Source organism: Lipotes vexillifer, unplaced genomic scaffold (genome assembly GCF_000442215.2).
Source record: "Lipotes vexillifer unplaced genomic scaffold, Lipotes_vexillifer_v1.1 scaffold470, whole genome shotgun sequence".
Taxonomy (NCBI): Eukaryota; Metazoa; Chordata; class Mammalia; order Artiodactyla; family Lipotidae; genus Lipotes; species Lipotes vexillifer.
In genome coordinates this window covers 1,538,212-1,553,645 of record NW_006799533.1, presented here as the reverse complement: position 1 = coordinate 1,553,645, position 15,434 = coordinate 1,538,212, and the positions used below count along the sequence as shown (strand labels likewise).

The 15,434-nt window shown below is 43.4% G+C and overlaps 1 protein-coding gene across 1 annotated transcript in view; it reads left to right on the top strand.

Annotated features, from left to right (window-relative positions):
• LOC103070005 (phosphatidylinositol 3,4,5-trisphosphate 3-phosphatase TPTE2) overlaps positions 1-15,434 on the top strand; it is a 58,985-nt gene that overhangs the window by 28,871 nt on the left and 14,680 nt on the right. Inside the window, exons 12-15 of the mRNA XM_007471693.1 lie at positions 805-866; positions 2,528-2,608; positions 5,777-5,882; positions 10,552-10,643. Of these exons, the coding sequence (XP_007471755.1) occupies positions 805-866; positions 2,528-2,608; positions 5,777-5,882; positions 10,552-10,643 (341 nt within the window). The remainder of the gene's footprint in view (positions 1-804; positions 867-2,527; positions 2,609-5,776; positions 5,883-10,551; positions 10,644-15,434) is intronic.

Here is a 15,434-nt window from a genome sequence, read left to right as displayed (position 1 = left end):
AATTATATAAAATAAAGTTCAGCTTATACTGGCTAAGACAAAAGCTATAGATCATTGTAGAAAGAATAGATGCAATGTACTTTTTAACTCATATTTTATATGGCAGGACAAAAATATAAATTAGAAAAAAAATGAGACTTTGAGGATAAAATGACATGAAATCAAGGATTTGCTTTAACATGCTGCTGGGGGGCTGCGGTGCCTGTAGAGAGGGGGAGGGAAAGAAGGATGAGGGAAGAAAAGGGAGAAACAAATATAACAATTAATATGATAATTATCAAATCTGGGGAACAGGTATATGGGGGCTCATTATTCCGTTCTTTCTACTTTAATATATGTCTTATAACACAAAAAAAACCTCTAACTAAAATGGAAGGAATAATAGCTATGGCAAATGCTAGGTGGTGTTTTGGGTTCTGTCCACGTTTTATCTTTTATAGTTTCTTTTATTTACATTAGTAGGAAAACAGGGTGTGTAATTAGCTCTTAATTGGTAGGTATCTCTTTAGCTTTAGAGTCCTGGAGCAGAGCTCATTGCCTCTGCCTGTTACTGCAGTCTCCAGGGGTCATGATTCAAGAACAACATACACGTGCACATCCATGCACAAAATTAGCACAGAACTCCAGGTAGAACCTCAGAGCAAGCAGTGTAAGGGCTTTGTCTATCTCTGAATTGAAATATTTTGAACCAGCACTTTCAGAGTGGAAGAAAATCAATCCAAAATGAACTCCAAATACTTCTGAGAGTAGTTTTATACCAAGTGCTGCCATGAGCAATGGTTCATGAACTAACTTCTTTTCTAGGAAGAACTGGAACTATGATCTGTGCCTACCTTCTTGCCAGTGAAATATTTGCAACCGCAGAGGTATGAAAGATGCTCCTACCAATGCTGTCTTAGGCTGATTGAATTTGCTAGCTCTGAAACCTCACTGGTGCGATGTTAACATGATTCCTGAGTCATGGTAATTAATGGAGTTGTAATTGGAGAGGTGATTATTAGAAAGCCTGGTTTGGATACTTTCTCATTTAACTGGCACTAGTTAGTAACTGACCTCAGGGCCTCTTTCTTTGGGACGGGATGAGGGTGAGGTCAATGAGACGCTCACCTTGGACACAAAATTTAAGGGAATGCCAAAAATCTCAGTAATTAAGATAAATAATATTCCAGTGTAGCATTTAAAAAATCTAAGTCAATGCCAAAAAATCCATCGTGGATACAATATGAATATTTTAAATAAAGACAGGACACAACAGAGTCCAGATTAATGTGAAATGAGTAAGGTCAAGTTGTGAAAGTGCAAGAAAACCTCAGCAATACAGAGGCTTGACTTGCCTCCCCCAGACCCAGAACTGCTCTGACATAATCCCACCAGCTCCAGGCCTTCCTCCTTTCTCACGAGAATAATAAGAAGATGGGTTAGGGAAGTTTTCTAAAGGACCTTGAACATCCTTGCAAGTGCTAGGTAGGTAAAAGGCATCGTTTTCCAACTCAGAACAAAGTCTCTCCTGGATGTTATATCTTTGTACAGTCAACATCTGTGGGGCCTGTGCCCTCTGGAAATTTCTGAGAAGACAGGATGGGCTGTTGCTATGTCTTAAAGCAGGGTTCCCACTCTTTTTCTGCCATGATCTTACTGAAAAGTCACCTCTTAGAGGGCACGCTCCCAGCAGCTCTGCTTCTCGCTCAGCCTGCCGCCCAGATAAGAGAAGCTGGGGGTTATGATCTGGGCCCAGCACCAGATTCCACCGTCGTCTTTATTTCAAATTTGAGACACACAGGAAAATGGATGCTCTAGGACAGTGTTTTTCACACTATGGATCACAGTTTATCAGTGAGTTGTGAAATCAACTTATTGGGTTGTCACTCGCATTTTTTAAATAAAATGGAATTGATTAGAATAGGAAATATCAAAAGGTAAGTATTGTCTGTGAAACTTTTGTTTCAGTTGTGTGTGTGTGTGAGAGAGTGCGTGTTTATGTGTGTTTATGAATGTGGACTGCAGCTTTAAAAATAAAAAGTTTGAGGGACTTCTCTGGAGGTCCAGTGGTTAGGACTCCATGCTTTCACTGCCGAGGGTTGAGTCCCTGGTCAGGGAACTAAGATCCCATAAGCCGTGTGGCGTGGCCAAAATAAGTAAATATATAAATATAAGGTGTGAAAGCTGTTGGTCTGGAGCCCTAGACAGAGCTAGAGGCCGGTGCTCAGGCCTTTGCTGTCTCTGACAGGCTGCATGCATCTCCACGGCAGGTCACTTGGTTTTCTTTTGGTCCTAGTCTTCTCCATTTGTAAAATAGAAAGATAGGAAGAAAGACCAGATTATCTCTAAACTCTTCCAGCTCTAAAACTGCCTGTCTTTGTGAATCTTTGAATGAATGATGTGGCTTTGTTCATTGTTATTTTGGGTATAGCCTCTGCCCAAAGACCGCTGATTTAAGGAAATCATGTGCCCTTAGAAACTTCAGAATGCCTTATACAGGAAAGGGACGTGCAGATGACCCATGATTGGACTGTCCCCTTTTTTATAGGACAGCCTTTATTATTTTGGAGAACGACGAACAGATAAATCCACCAGCAGTAAATTTCAGGGAATAGAAACTCCTTCTCAGGTAAGTGTTCTATCTTTAAAAGGGGTCACTCTGGGTAATTAGGTTAAGATTGGCATCTATTACCTGGTTTCATTTTAGACTCTCTTCCTTGGGTGATTCCTTAGGTCATCATCTCCTTGGGTGATCTTCTTGGGTGCCCCGTGACAGGCCTTGATCCCTTCCAGAGGCCAGGAGCCCTGCCTCAGGTGTTGCTTGGCTTTGCAAGCACTGAGTTCTCCCCAGAGCGCCCTGCTTTTTAATTGGTTATCGTTTACAGAGTTCAGGAGTTGATTCCCTTCCCAAGGTAGGAAGGTCCAATTCCTAAGGTTTCAGACCCCTGAAGATTATCTGAAGTCACTAGGCTTTTATTTCCATGTAAAGAGGAACTGAGTCTTTCACAAACCCCTATTAGGGCAATTCAGCCCTCGTAGAAAATTGTGTGTGTGTGTGTGTGTGTGTGTGTGTGTGCGCGTGTGCACGCATGGGCGCACACATGTGCACATGTGTAAGGGAGAGACAGACAGTGACAGCAAAAGAGACAGAGTCGGTAGGAGGGGGGCTGCACTTCAAAAGAGAAAGGAAAGGGAAAAGTAACATTTTTCAAAAACCTATTTTATACTAGACACTATTGTACTTTTACATATATTGTCTCATTTAATACTTAGACAACCCATGTGACCCATATGTTATTACCTTATTTTTTTTCCTTTTTAAAATGTTTTATCATGGACTTTTTCATAAAAAGTCAAGACAGTCATACAATAAATCCCCTTATATTCATCACACTGCTTCAGCAATCATTTCGTCATGTGGCCAACCATTCATTCCCTCCCCACTCTACACACACACACACACACACACACACACACACACATGCACGCATGCTTCATTTTCACACTAAACTTGGATTATCTTGAAGGAAATCCCAGACATCAGATCATCTTATCCCCTAAGCATTTTAATATGACATCTAACATAAAGACTCTAAAAAAAAAAAAAAATCCCTTAAAACCATTGACATATCTAACAATATTATACCTTAATAGTATCAAATGTCTAGTCCTCGTTTAAATTTCCATAATTATCTTAAAATCTTTTTAAAACTTAGTTTGTTTCAGTCAGGATCCAAACAAGGGCACACATTTCATTTGGTTGCTATGTCTCCTTAAGTCTCTTTTAGCTTATAGGTTTCCCACCTCTTGTTTTTCCTTGTAAATTGTTTATTGCAGAAACCAGGACGTTTATCCCATAGAGTTTACAACAATCTAGACTTTGTTGAATCCTGCTAAGGGTTTTGCTTTCATTATCTAATATAATATTCTCAGTAACTCAATGAGTGTGCACCATTATGATTTCCATTTTATAGACTGGGAAATCGAGGTTCAGGGAAACTAACTTTTTGAACTAAGAACTCAAGTCCAGATCTTTCAGACTCCAAAGCCCGTTGTTTCCCATCCTGTGCACAGCTTCTCATTTGGATTTTGCCTTTTCTATACGGCCCCTCAAACCCAAGTGAGAGACGGTTGGGAATTCTTAAGTAAATGTGGATGTGGCCATGAAGGTGAGTTTTCTTTGAGTGAAGTGATGAAAGCTGATACCCTTGGCCTAGTAAGCAGAACACTGTAGCTGCTGGCTCTAGACATTTCATTTGGGATCAAAGAACTCAGCCTTATCCATTCATACTTTTCTGCCAAACTCAACACAAGAAGAAAAAACAAAAGATAGCCATAGGCTATACGTAATACATCAACTTATTGAAGCCCAGCTCGAATCATGCCATTTCACGCTCAAAATCCATAATGGCTTCTGACTGCCAATGGCAACAAGTATGTTTTAACCTGGCGCTCCCAATCTAGATTTGATTTTTCCAACCGCTTCCACTATGTGCATTCACACGCTCTAACGCGTTTGAATTGTTTGCCGTTTCCCAGCCTGTTTATACTTTACACCCACGTGCTCACGAGGGCCCTTTGTCCTGGAGTCCCTTTGCCCTCCCAGCCTGAAGTAATCTGCTTTTTCAGGAGTTCTTACAGCCCTCTGTGTTCCTTTTAGGGACTAAGTTGCTTTACACTATTTTCCAGCTATTCGAAGTTGTGTCTTCTCTACCCTTTTTGCACGCCCATGTCTTGCCCATCTTTCCACCCTGGCAGCCCGAAGTGCCTCATATAGTATCTCCTTTGTCTGTAGTGAGTGCTTACTAAATATATGTTGGTTTTATTAACTTCTGCTACATGCGCCTGTTGTTTTGGAGACACGTGCAGTGTCTCTAACTTACTCCAGGACTGGCACACCCTAGGCTGCAGCTGAGTCTCTTCTGATTCACTAGGCTAGCAGTGCAGGGGCCCGGCCTCAGGCTTGAGGGCTGTGTTGGCGAGGCCCCAGGACAGAGTTCCCTGTGTGTACGGCAGTAGTTCTCAGACACCATCCCCTCCTGACCGTGCAGTGTGGCCATTCAATGCACTACATACATTTCATCCACCCCTGAGTTAAGAGCTTGACTGGTCCTTTCCAGTGCAGAGGATGGTGGTTAATTTTCTTAACACTTCGCAACGGGTGGGGAAGAGTCTATGAACTTTTCAGCCCGGTTGATTCTGTACCAGAACTCTTCTTAACTTCTAGAAGAAAGGAGAGCCCTTGTGAACGGCTTGCCACAGGAGATGGACTAGGCTAAGAGAATCCCCAGGCTTCCTTGCAAAAATGGAATTGGGGAAACGGGAAGTGGAGAGATGCTCACTGGCTGGGACTAGAGAAGAATGTGAATGTGCTGCTGGCCTATGGAGCTCTCCCCCTGAGCTTTTACATCTTCCCTTCTCTCATGCCGAGGAGGCTACTGCTCCCCAAAGCACAAACCTTCCTTTAACTCAGCCACAATGAAGCTTCTACCCCACACCGACCTCTCCCACATTTGCAGTTAATGGCATCTTGCTGTCATGTTGTCCTAGCTGTTTTGTTGGTTCTGGTTAGTTGCACTCAGTTCCAGCAGCCTCTAAGCAACACCTGGCTCCTTACTTGTTCCTTGCCTGTTGCTCTTCATTCAGTATTTTTTTCTAAGGTAGATATTTAGTCATGAGGCAACAAATGCCTAGTTCCATAATGGCACCCAATCAATGTTTCCTTCATCAATTATTTTCCTTAAAAAAATCAGGACTTTTTACCTCCACTTAAATCGAGACTTCTGTTGTTTTGCAGAGCAGATTTGTTGGATATTTTGCAATGGTGAAAAATACCTACAATTTGACTCTTCCTCCAATGAAAAAACTCACGATGAAAAAAATCATTATTTATTCAATTCAAGGTAAGTGCTTTATGTATAATTGGAGAATTGGCAGGAGGGCCAGTGTGTTCTTACTATTTGGGAGGGTTTTCTCATGGTTATAGACAGAGACAATCCCAACACATAGCTGTCTTTTTGTGTGGCCTCAGGTATAAACCCCTCCCCCTGGAATTGCCCATCAGCCCCGCGCTGCTGTGGCCACGTTACCACTGCTTAGGTGTCCTCTCCTTTCCTTTCCCATCACCAATTTGGGGGGCTCCATCCCCCCTTCCCTTTCTCCTGTTCTCATTGCTGCTCCGGCCTCAGCCCAGGGTGTCCTTTTCAGAGTAGAGTCTCTGAGATTAAAGGGAGGGAAGGTCCCATGAGGCCTGGAGACCACTTCTTTCTCATGCCCATCTCTGGTTCAGGGTTCGTCTTGGGAGATGCATCCCTGTATCATTTTCTCTCCTACTTCTCTCAGAAACCTTTTTTTTTCCCCCTTATCTCCTGATCTCTCCCTTTCCCCACCCTCCTCCCCCATAGCCCTCTCTCCCTCCCCCAGCAACTCCATCAGGATGTCTTAAATACCTGGACAGCAGATGAATTTTGTTGCCACAGATTCTTTTTGCAAATAACTGCTGAGAACTGCTTTGGGCCAGGCCCCCTGCTTGTGTTTCTTTGCCCTTCAGGAGCCCCTGAGTGTAAGGGGAAGAGAGGAAAAGGTACACAGATGAAGAGCTGCCCACAGTGTTGGACCGCTTCCTAGGAGAACAGCACTTAGGTCGTCCCTCCCTGAACCTACAGGAACACAAAAAGGGGTTGGGAGAAACCTGGCCTCTGGGGGGCTCTCTCAGCCCCCTAGCTGTTACCAGTTTTTACCAAGAGTAAAAGTCCTATAAACTTCAAAAGAGCTGACGATGCCTGCTTTAGGAGTGTAAGGAGAAAGAGGGGACCTGCCGTTGCCCTGAGAGGCAGAGATATTGGTCAGATCGTCCACCTCTGGGACTTGAAAGACAAGGAAGGAGGGGAGAGGAATGGGCCTCAAGGCCATGTCTTTCTTTCTTTGTCACCCGCCTAGCTTCCCTGTACAGCTCACCCTCAGGGAGGTGGAAACAGGGACCCCTCAGTGTGGAGGGGATGGGGCCTCACCCACTGCCAGAACTGCAGCAGGAGGTGATGCTTCTGATTCCCTAAAGCAACAGCCAGCTTGTGGAGCGCGAGGCACGGTCCTGAGTGCCGGGCCTCTCCTGGGCCCGGCTGTGGGGCGAGGGCGCTGGTGTCCACCCAGACAGCCTATTGCTTTTAGCCCTCTGAGGAGTCACACAAAATAAGGTCTAGACATGTATTTTTTAACGCTTCGTCCAATTATTCAGAAATAAGAGAACCCTTTAGAATATATGTAAAAACTGCATAGTCAAAAAAAAATTACAATTGTTAGTTAAAATATAAAATGCTTTTTTCAAATTATTTACATATTTCTCCCCTCTCCACACGCGCACATCGCCGCCACTTCTTGGCAGGGGTGAGGAATTGTGACAGTTACCACGAGCTGATTGCATGGGTTTCTGGCTTCTGGAAACAAACTTCAGCCCAGCAGCATGGTTTCTGTGGGAAATTTTGGTCTAGATTTCCAAACAAGCGTTGTGCAGGCAGACCCTGGAAACACAGCCTGTTCCAGCAGGAGGCTGCCTGTGTGTATAAAGAAGCAACCGTGCGAAGGCTCTGTGGGCTGCAGAGCGCTCTGTGAGGCGCATTCTGACTGTGATGTGCGTGTGTCACGTATGAGGGACAGGGCTGGAGTGGAGCCTCGCTCGGCACACCGTCTGCCTTCAGACGTCCCCAGGGTAGAGCCAGGCTTGTCTGGCAGCTGGTGGGTGGGAGGGGACAGCAGTGCCTTGCTCCCCATTGTTTCCTGCAGAAAGTGCAGTGTGAGAGGCAACCCAGGTGGCTGTTGGAGCAGTGTCTTCCTCTAGGAAACTGAAACTCACCTCAAAAGCCAAGTTGGTGGCGTGAGAGCCTGTTTTGTACCTGAGCGTATCCTCTCCCTCAGGGTCCTCTTGGTTAACAGTGGGAATCCAGGCATCCCTCGTTTTATTGCTCTTTGCTTTATTGCGCTTTACAGATGTTGCACTTGTTCAAAAAATGAAAGGTTTGTGACAATTCTGAGTTGTCAGATGATGGTGAGCAGTTTTGTTTTTTTTTTTTTTTAGCAATGTGGTAATCAAGTTTTTTTATTTAATGGTTTGTGTTAGAATTTTATTTATTGGCTGCATTGCGTCTTTGTTGCTACTCTTCGTTGCAGTGCATGGGCTACTCATTACAGTGGCTTCTTTTGTTGCGGAGCACGGGCTCTAGGTGCGCGGGCTCAGTAGTTGTGGCTCATGGGCTTAGTTGCTCTGCGGCATGTGGGATCTTCCTGGGCCAGGGTCGAACCCGTGTCCCCTGCATTGGTAGGCGGATTCTTAACCACTGTGCCACCAGGGAAGTCCCGATCAAGTATTTTTTAATGAAGGTATGTACATTGTTTTTTTAGACATAATGTTATTGCACACTAAATAGACTACAGTACAATGTAAACATAACTTTTTGTATGCACTGGGAAAACAAAAAAGTTCGTGTGACTCGCTTTGTTGCGATATTCGCTGTATTGCAGTGGTCTGGAACCGAACCCACAGTATCTCCGAGGTAACCCTATAACAGTATCTATACAAACCTCTGTGAGTGTTAAACTATTCCAAACAGGCAAAAAGGCATTTAGTCTGATAGAGTTTTGATGCATTTCTCTAACGTGAACAATGAGAACAGGAATAGTTTCTCAAACTTCTAAGCTTAAAAATGGTTTTAATAAGTTCTAGCATTTCATATATTGTCCCAGTCTGATATCATATCCTAAGACTGTGACTTCTCTCTTCATATTTTGAATTTTACTTAACCTCTGTGGAGATATTGTTTAGTTAAAACTGTAAAGTGCAGATCTAGAGAACAGAGGAACTAACACAAATTTATAAGTACTGCAGGTGAAAACTGGTGGAGAGTTTTATGGGTTTGGTTTCCTCATCTCAGGCTAACATGAAAGAGAGGATTTTGCAAGTCTAATTTGAGATCCCTCATAAAGGCTTCCAGACAGAAAGTTGTGCCCTTTGCAGCTGTTCTTACAGTGTGGGCCTCAGCTGGTAGAGCCAACTTAAGAAGGCCTGGCTGGTATGCCAGAGTTCTTGCTGCGCCCACGTAAATAAGCAGGCCAAACCCAATGACAGCAGCTTTCTTTTGGAATAAGAATTATCCCCTTTGAGGGACATCAAGGTGGCGAAGTAAGAGGATGCTGAGCTTACCTCCCGCCATGAACACATCAAAAATACAACTACCTGTGGAGCTACCTGGAGGCTGGCAGAAAGGCCCTTCTACAGCCAAGGCTGTAAAGAAAAATCCACATGGAGTCTGGTAGGGAGGGAGGGAGAAGTGATCTGGTCGAGACCTGCACCCTTGGTGGGGGACCCAGACGTGGAGGGCGGTGTCATGGGCTTGGGGAGCCTCCCTGGGTAGCAAGGGGTTTGAGCCACACATTTGGCACTCCAGCCCTGGGGTCTGACACCAGGAGGATGAGTGCCGTTAGCTGCTTTGAAAGCCAGTGGGGCTCATGGGAGGCTGTAAAACACTGAGACCTCACTCAGAGAGTGAGTGGCTGCTTATACCCCCATCCTGGCAGACGCAGCAGCCTGAAAACTCTGACCAGGGAGAAAGCAGCCTTGGACAGTGCTCGGTCACTGCCCACATTTAGGAGGAGTGAAACTACTCCAGGGCAGGGACTGACATTGCCAGCAGGAAAGAAACCAGCTCAGCAGTGAGGCACCAACCCCTCCGGCCCTGACCCAGCCTCTGACCAAGGGTGTACAGTGGGGAAAATGTAAAACCAGCACAGAAGTGCAGCCCCAAACCCTTGAGTGCCTGCTGCATCCCAAACCAAGGTGGAGACTGCTGAAGTAAGTGGGTCAATTAAATTGAAAAAAAAAAAGGGAGAAGAAACCATTTGTCTGTAAATATATGCTCAACATAGCAGGAACGTCTGGATACAGCTATCTTATATTTTCCATAAACTGGATTTAAACTAGGGCAAGAGGAATTTAGACTATTTATTATTATGATTATTTTTTGTGGTACGCGGGCCTCTCACTGTTGTGGCCTCTCCCGTTGCGGAGCACAGGCTCCGGACGCGCAGGCTCAGCGGCCACGGCTCACGGGCCCAGCCGCTCCGCGGCACGTGGGATCTTCCCAGACCGGGGCACGAACCCGCGTCCCCTGCATCGGCAGGCGGACTCTCAACCACTGAGCCACCAGGGAAGCCCTAGACTATTTATTATTAAGAAACATCACAATTAGAAGTCTGAAGAAAGCAGCACATCAACAAGAAAGGTTGCACGTCCCCTTCCCTATTTTTTTTTTCTATGAAGGAGAAGCGATGGGATTCCAAATCTTAGAAGCTGAACAATGTCTTTTTTTTTTTTTTTTCTCCAGCCCTATACATTCTGCTTTCAGGGACAGAACTGAACTTGAAGCCTTGTCTTTCAAAGACAAAAATCCATGGAATAGCCAAATGATTCAATATTGACACAGTGTTAGCTGGGATAATTTTTTCTCTTTTTAATCCGTATTGTTAATTGGTGAGACATTTTGATCTTTGCTCTAACCAGCCTAACTTTTTAATTTCATTCAGGTGTTGGAAAAGGCAATGGAAATGATCTAAAAGTACAAATAATAATGCAACGGAAGCCTGTCTTTTTCTGTTCTGCTTCCAAAAACTGTAAGGTAAGAGAAAGCATGGAAACTGAAAATTCTAGTGTTTGTTTTAAATCTCAATGTCAAATCAGCATGTTGCCCTCCCCAAACCATCACTCACCACAGGGAGGGGCCGTGTTGCTTTCTGGTTACCATCCAACTTGGTGTCCCTGGGTTTGGATTTGAGTCGAGTTAAATTTATTGTTCAAAATAGTTTTCAGGGGAAATAGTTTTCCAGAATATATTTTCAGTTCAGAGTGGTGCTTTGCCGTTCACTTTTCCACAAATGCCAAGCATGTTCCCAGGAATCTGTCAGAGTTTTAAATTCATGTATCTGGTCCCTTTTAGCCATATTCTCTTCTTCCTGGTCATTTTTATTATATGGCACTGATTCTGAAATTTTAATGTGCATGAAAGTCACCTAGAGACTGGTAAAGATGCAGATTCCTAAGTTATACCCCCAAAGTGTGATTCAGGAAATCTGGAAAGGGGCCCAGGAATCTCTAGACTTAGCAATGTCTCAAGGGATTCTAACTCAGATATCCTGTGGGACTGCACTGTGAGAAACAATGCAGGGGTGTATGGATTGGGGAGGAATCTCTTTGGGACCAAAAGTCAGTTTTCTTAAAGGCTGAAGAAATGGTTAAGACTACAAACCTTTCCTGGAGCAACAGGAAAGCTTCCTTCATGGGTGTAAGAAATATAAACTTTTAAGATTCTTTCTCAGGCTTTGGTCTCTAGTTCTCCTATTACCTCTCCTCTTCCTTCTTTTTTTTTTTTTTTTTTTTCTTGCGTTATGCGGGCCTCTCACTGTCGTGGCCTCTCCCATTTGCGGAGCACAGGCTCCGGACGCGCAGGCCCAGCGGCCATGGCTCACGGGCCCAGCCGCTCCGCGGCATGTGGGATCCTCCCAAAACGGGGCACGAACCCGCGTCTCCTGCATCGGCAGGCGGACTCTCAAGCACTGCGCCACCAGGGAAGCCCCCAAATTTATCCAATGAACTTTTCATCTGCTTCTGCAAATGACACCAGCATTCTCTTACTCAGACTTTCAAATCTGGTGTCATCTTTGATTCTCTCTTTGCCCGCGGCCCCTAAATCCAGTTAGTCACCAGTTCCTGCTGATGAGACCACTGGAATCTCTTTTCACTCGCTCCCTTCCTGTCTGTTCCCATTGCCACTACCCGGTCCAGGACCTCATTCGCTCATGCCTAGACTTCTACAACCGTCTCCTTACCTTTGCTTTCTCCTTATACAGGGCAGTATATAGGGTCCTGCAATACGCATCCTGAAATACTGCTCTCATTGTAAAAAGCTGTAGCTAGAGCAGAAGACACACTGCGTACCCACGGTCAAAGCTAGTTAATATCTTTGGCGCAATATTCTTTTTTTTTTGTTCCTGGCTGTGAGGCATGCAGGATCTTATTTTCCCAAGCAGGGATTGAACCCATGCCCCCTGCAGTGGAAGCGTGGAGTCTTAACCACTGGACCGCCAGGGAAGTCCTTCTGGCTCAGTATTCTTATCTGTAAAATAAAGGTTACATCTCAAGTGTTGTGAGGATTGAATTAGATAATACATGTGAAGTTGCTTTGTGAGTTATACATCACGAAATAAATGTTAGATGTGATAATTACCAGGCCAACTTTATCACCTAGGAAATGCTCCACTATAATCTTCAACAGCTTTATTCTTACTTTCCTGGGTCTTGAAGTCTCAAGACGTAGCCCTATCATACCTGAGCTTATTCGCATTAGTAACATGGCCTGCTGTCTCCATGTCAGGTCGACTGGGTCCCCTCTGGCCCTTGGAACACAACACTCTAATTTTTTATTTTTTTTTTTTGCGGTACGCGGGCCTCTCACTGTTGTGGCCTCTCCCGTTGCGGAGCACAGGCTCCGGACGCGCAGGCTCAGCGGCCATGGCTCACGGGCACAGCCGCTCCGCGGCACGTGGGATCTTCCCGGACCGGGGCACGAACCCGTGTCCCCTGCATCGGCAGGCGGACTCCCAACCACTGCGCCACCAGGGAAGCCCCAACACTCTAATTTCTGCTTCCTGTTTTTGCTGGTCTTTCCCCTCTTTCCCCTTCTCCAGCCCTGCCCTCCCAGTCCCCTGCCTGAACTGGATTCTCTTTACAGAGCTCCTCTTTTTTAAAAATTGAAGTATAATTGACATACAATATTATATTAGTTTCAGGTGTACAACATAGTGATTTGACATCTTATATACATTATGAGATGATCAACGTAAGTTTAGTTACCATCTGTTAGCATTTAAAGTTATTACAACATTATTGACTATATTCCCTATTCTGTATATTATATCCCCATGACTTATTTATTTTATAACTGGAAGTTTAGGCCTCTTAATCCCCTTCACCTATTTCACCCATCCTTCTATCCCCTGCCAACCACCAGTTTGTTCTTCGTATCTATGAGTCTGCTTCTGTTTTGTTATGTTCATTTGTTTTTTAGATTCTACATGTAAGTGAAATCATGCAATACTTTTCTTTGACTTAATTCACTTAGCATAATACCTTCTAAGTCCATCCACGTTGTCACAAATGAAAGATTTCATTGTTATGGATAATATTCATATATACATACATGTGCATACACACACACACACACACACACACACACACATATACCTCACATTTTCTTTATTGATGGGCTTAGGTTGCTTCCATATCTTGGCTATTGTAAATAATGCTACAGTGAACACAGGGGTGCATATATCTTTTCGAATTAGTGTTGTTGTTGTTGTTGTTTTTGAATAAATACCCAGGAGTGGAATTGTTCAGTCGTGTGCTAGTTATATTTTTAATTTTTTGAGGAACCTCCATACTGCTTTCCATAGTGGCTGCACCAATTTACATTCCCACCAACAGTGAAAGAGGGTTTCTTTTTTTCCCACACCTTCACCAGTGTTATTTTTTGTCCTTTTGATAATAGTCATTCTGACAGGTATGAGGTGATGTTCTGGTTTTGAATTGCATTTCCCTGGTGATTAGTAATGATGAGCATTTTTTCATGTGCCTGTTGGCCGTCGGTATGTCTCCTTTAGAAAAATGTCTTTTCTAGGTCCTCTGCCCATTTTTCAATTGGATTGTTTCTTTTTTTGATGTTTCCTTTTTAAGTTGTATGAGTTATTTTTATATTCTGGATATTAACCTCTATTGGATACATAATTTACAAGTATCTTCTCCCATTCAATAGATTATCTTTCCATTTTATTGCAGGATTCCTTCACTGTGCAAAAACATTTTAGTTTGATGTAGTCCCACTTGTTTATTTTTGCTTTTGTTGTCCTTGCCTGAGGAGATGGATCCATAAAGGTATCGCTAAGATCAAAGTCAAAGAGCTGACTGCCTGTGCTTTCTTCTAGAAGTTTTATGGTTTCAGGTCTTACATTCAAATTTTTAATCCATTTTAACTTTATTGTCATATGCGGTGTAAGGTAGTGGTCCAGATTCATTCTTTTGCATGTAACTGTCCAGTTTTTCCAACACTGCTTATTGAAGAGATTCTTTTCCACTTTGTATATTCTTGTCTTCTCTGTTGTAGATCAATTTACCATAAGTGTGTGGATTTTTTTCTGGCCTCTCTATTCTGTTCCATTGATCTATGTATCTGTTTTTGTTCCAGTAACAACTGTTTTGAATACTATAACTCTGTGATATAGTTTGAAGTCAGAAAAACTGATACCTCCAGTTTTGTTCTTTTAAAGATTACTTTGGCTATTTGGGGTCTTTCGTGGTTCCACACAAATTGTAGGATTCTAGTTCTGTGAAAAATGCTATTGGTATTTTAATAGGGATTACACTGAATTTGTATATCGCTTTGGGTAGTAGCATAGACACTTTAACAACATGAATTCTTCCAATCCATGAGCACAGTATACCTTTCCAGTTAATTGTGTTACATTTACGTCTTTCATCGATGTCTTACAGTTTTCAGAGTGCAGGTCTTTCACTTCCTTGGTTAAACTTATTCCTAAGTATTTTATTCTTTTAGATGCAATTTTAAATGGGAGTTTCTTAATTTATATTTCTGATAGTTCATTATTAGTGTATTGAAATGCAACAGATTTCTATACATTAATTTTGTATCCTGCAACTTCACTGAATTCATTTATTTGAATAGTGTTTTGGTGGAGTCTTTAGCATTTCCTATATATAGTACCATGCCATCAGCAAATAGTGAGTTTTACTTCTTCCTTTCCAATTTAGATGTGTTTTATTTCTTTTTACTAATTGCTGGGGCTAGGACTTCTAATACTTGGTTCAAGAAAAGCAGCAAGAGTAGGCATCCTTGTCTTGTTCCTGATCTTAAGGAAAAGCTTTCAACTTGTCAACACTGAGTATGACATTAGCTGTGGGTTTATTACGTATGGTTGAGGTATGTTCCCTCTATACCCACTTTGCTGGGAGTTTTTTATTATTATAAATGGGTGTTAAATTTTCTCAAATGCTTTTTCTGCATCTATGGAGATAATCATGATTTTTTTTTTTTTTTTTTTTTTGCGGTACACGGGCCTCTCACTGTTGTGGCCTCTCCCGCTGTGGAGCACAGGCTCCAGACACACAGGCCCAGCGGCCATGGCTCACAGGCCCAGCCGCTCTGCGGCACGTGGGATCTTCCCGGACCTGGGCACGAACCCGCGTCCCCTGCATTGGCAGGTGGACTCTCAACCACTGCGCCACCAGGGAAGCCCTAATCATGATTTTTATCCTTTGTTAACATGGTGTATCAAATTCATTTGCAGATGTTGAACCATCTTTGTACCCCCAAAATAAATCCCACTTGGTCTGGTGTATG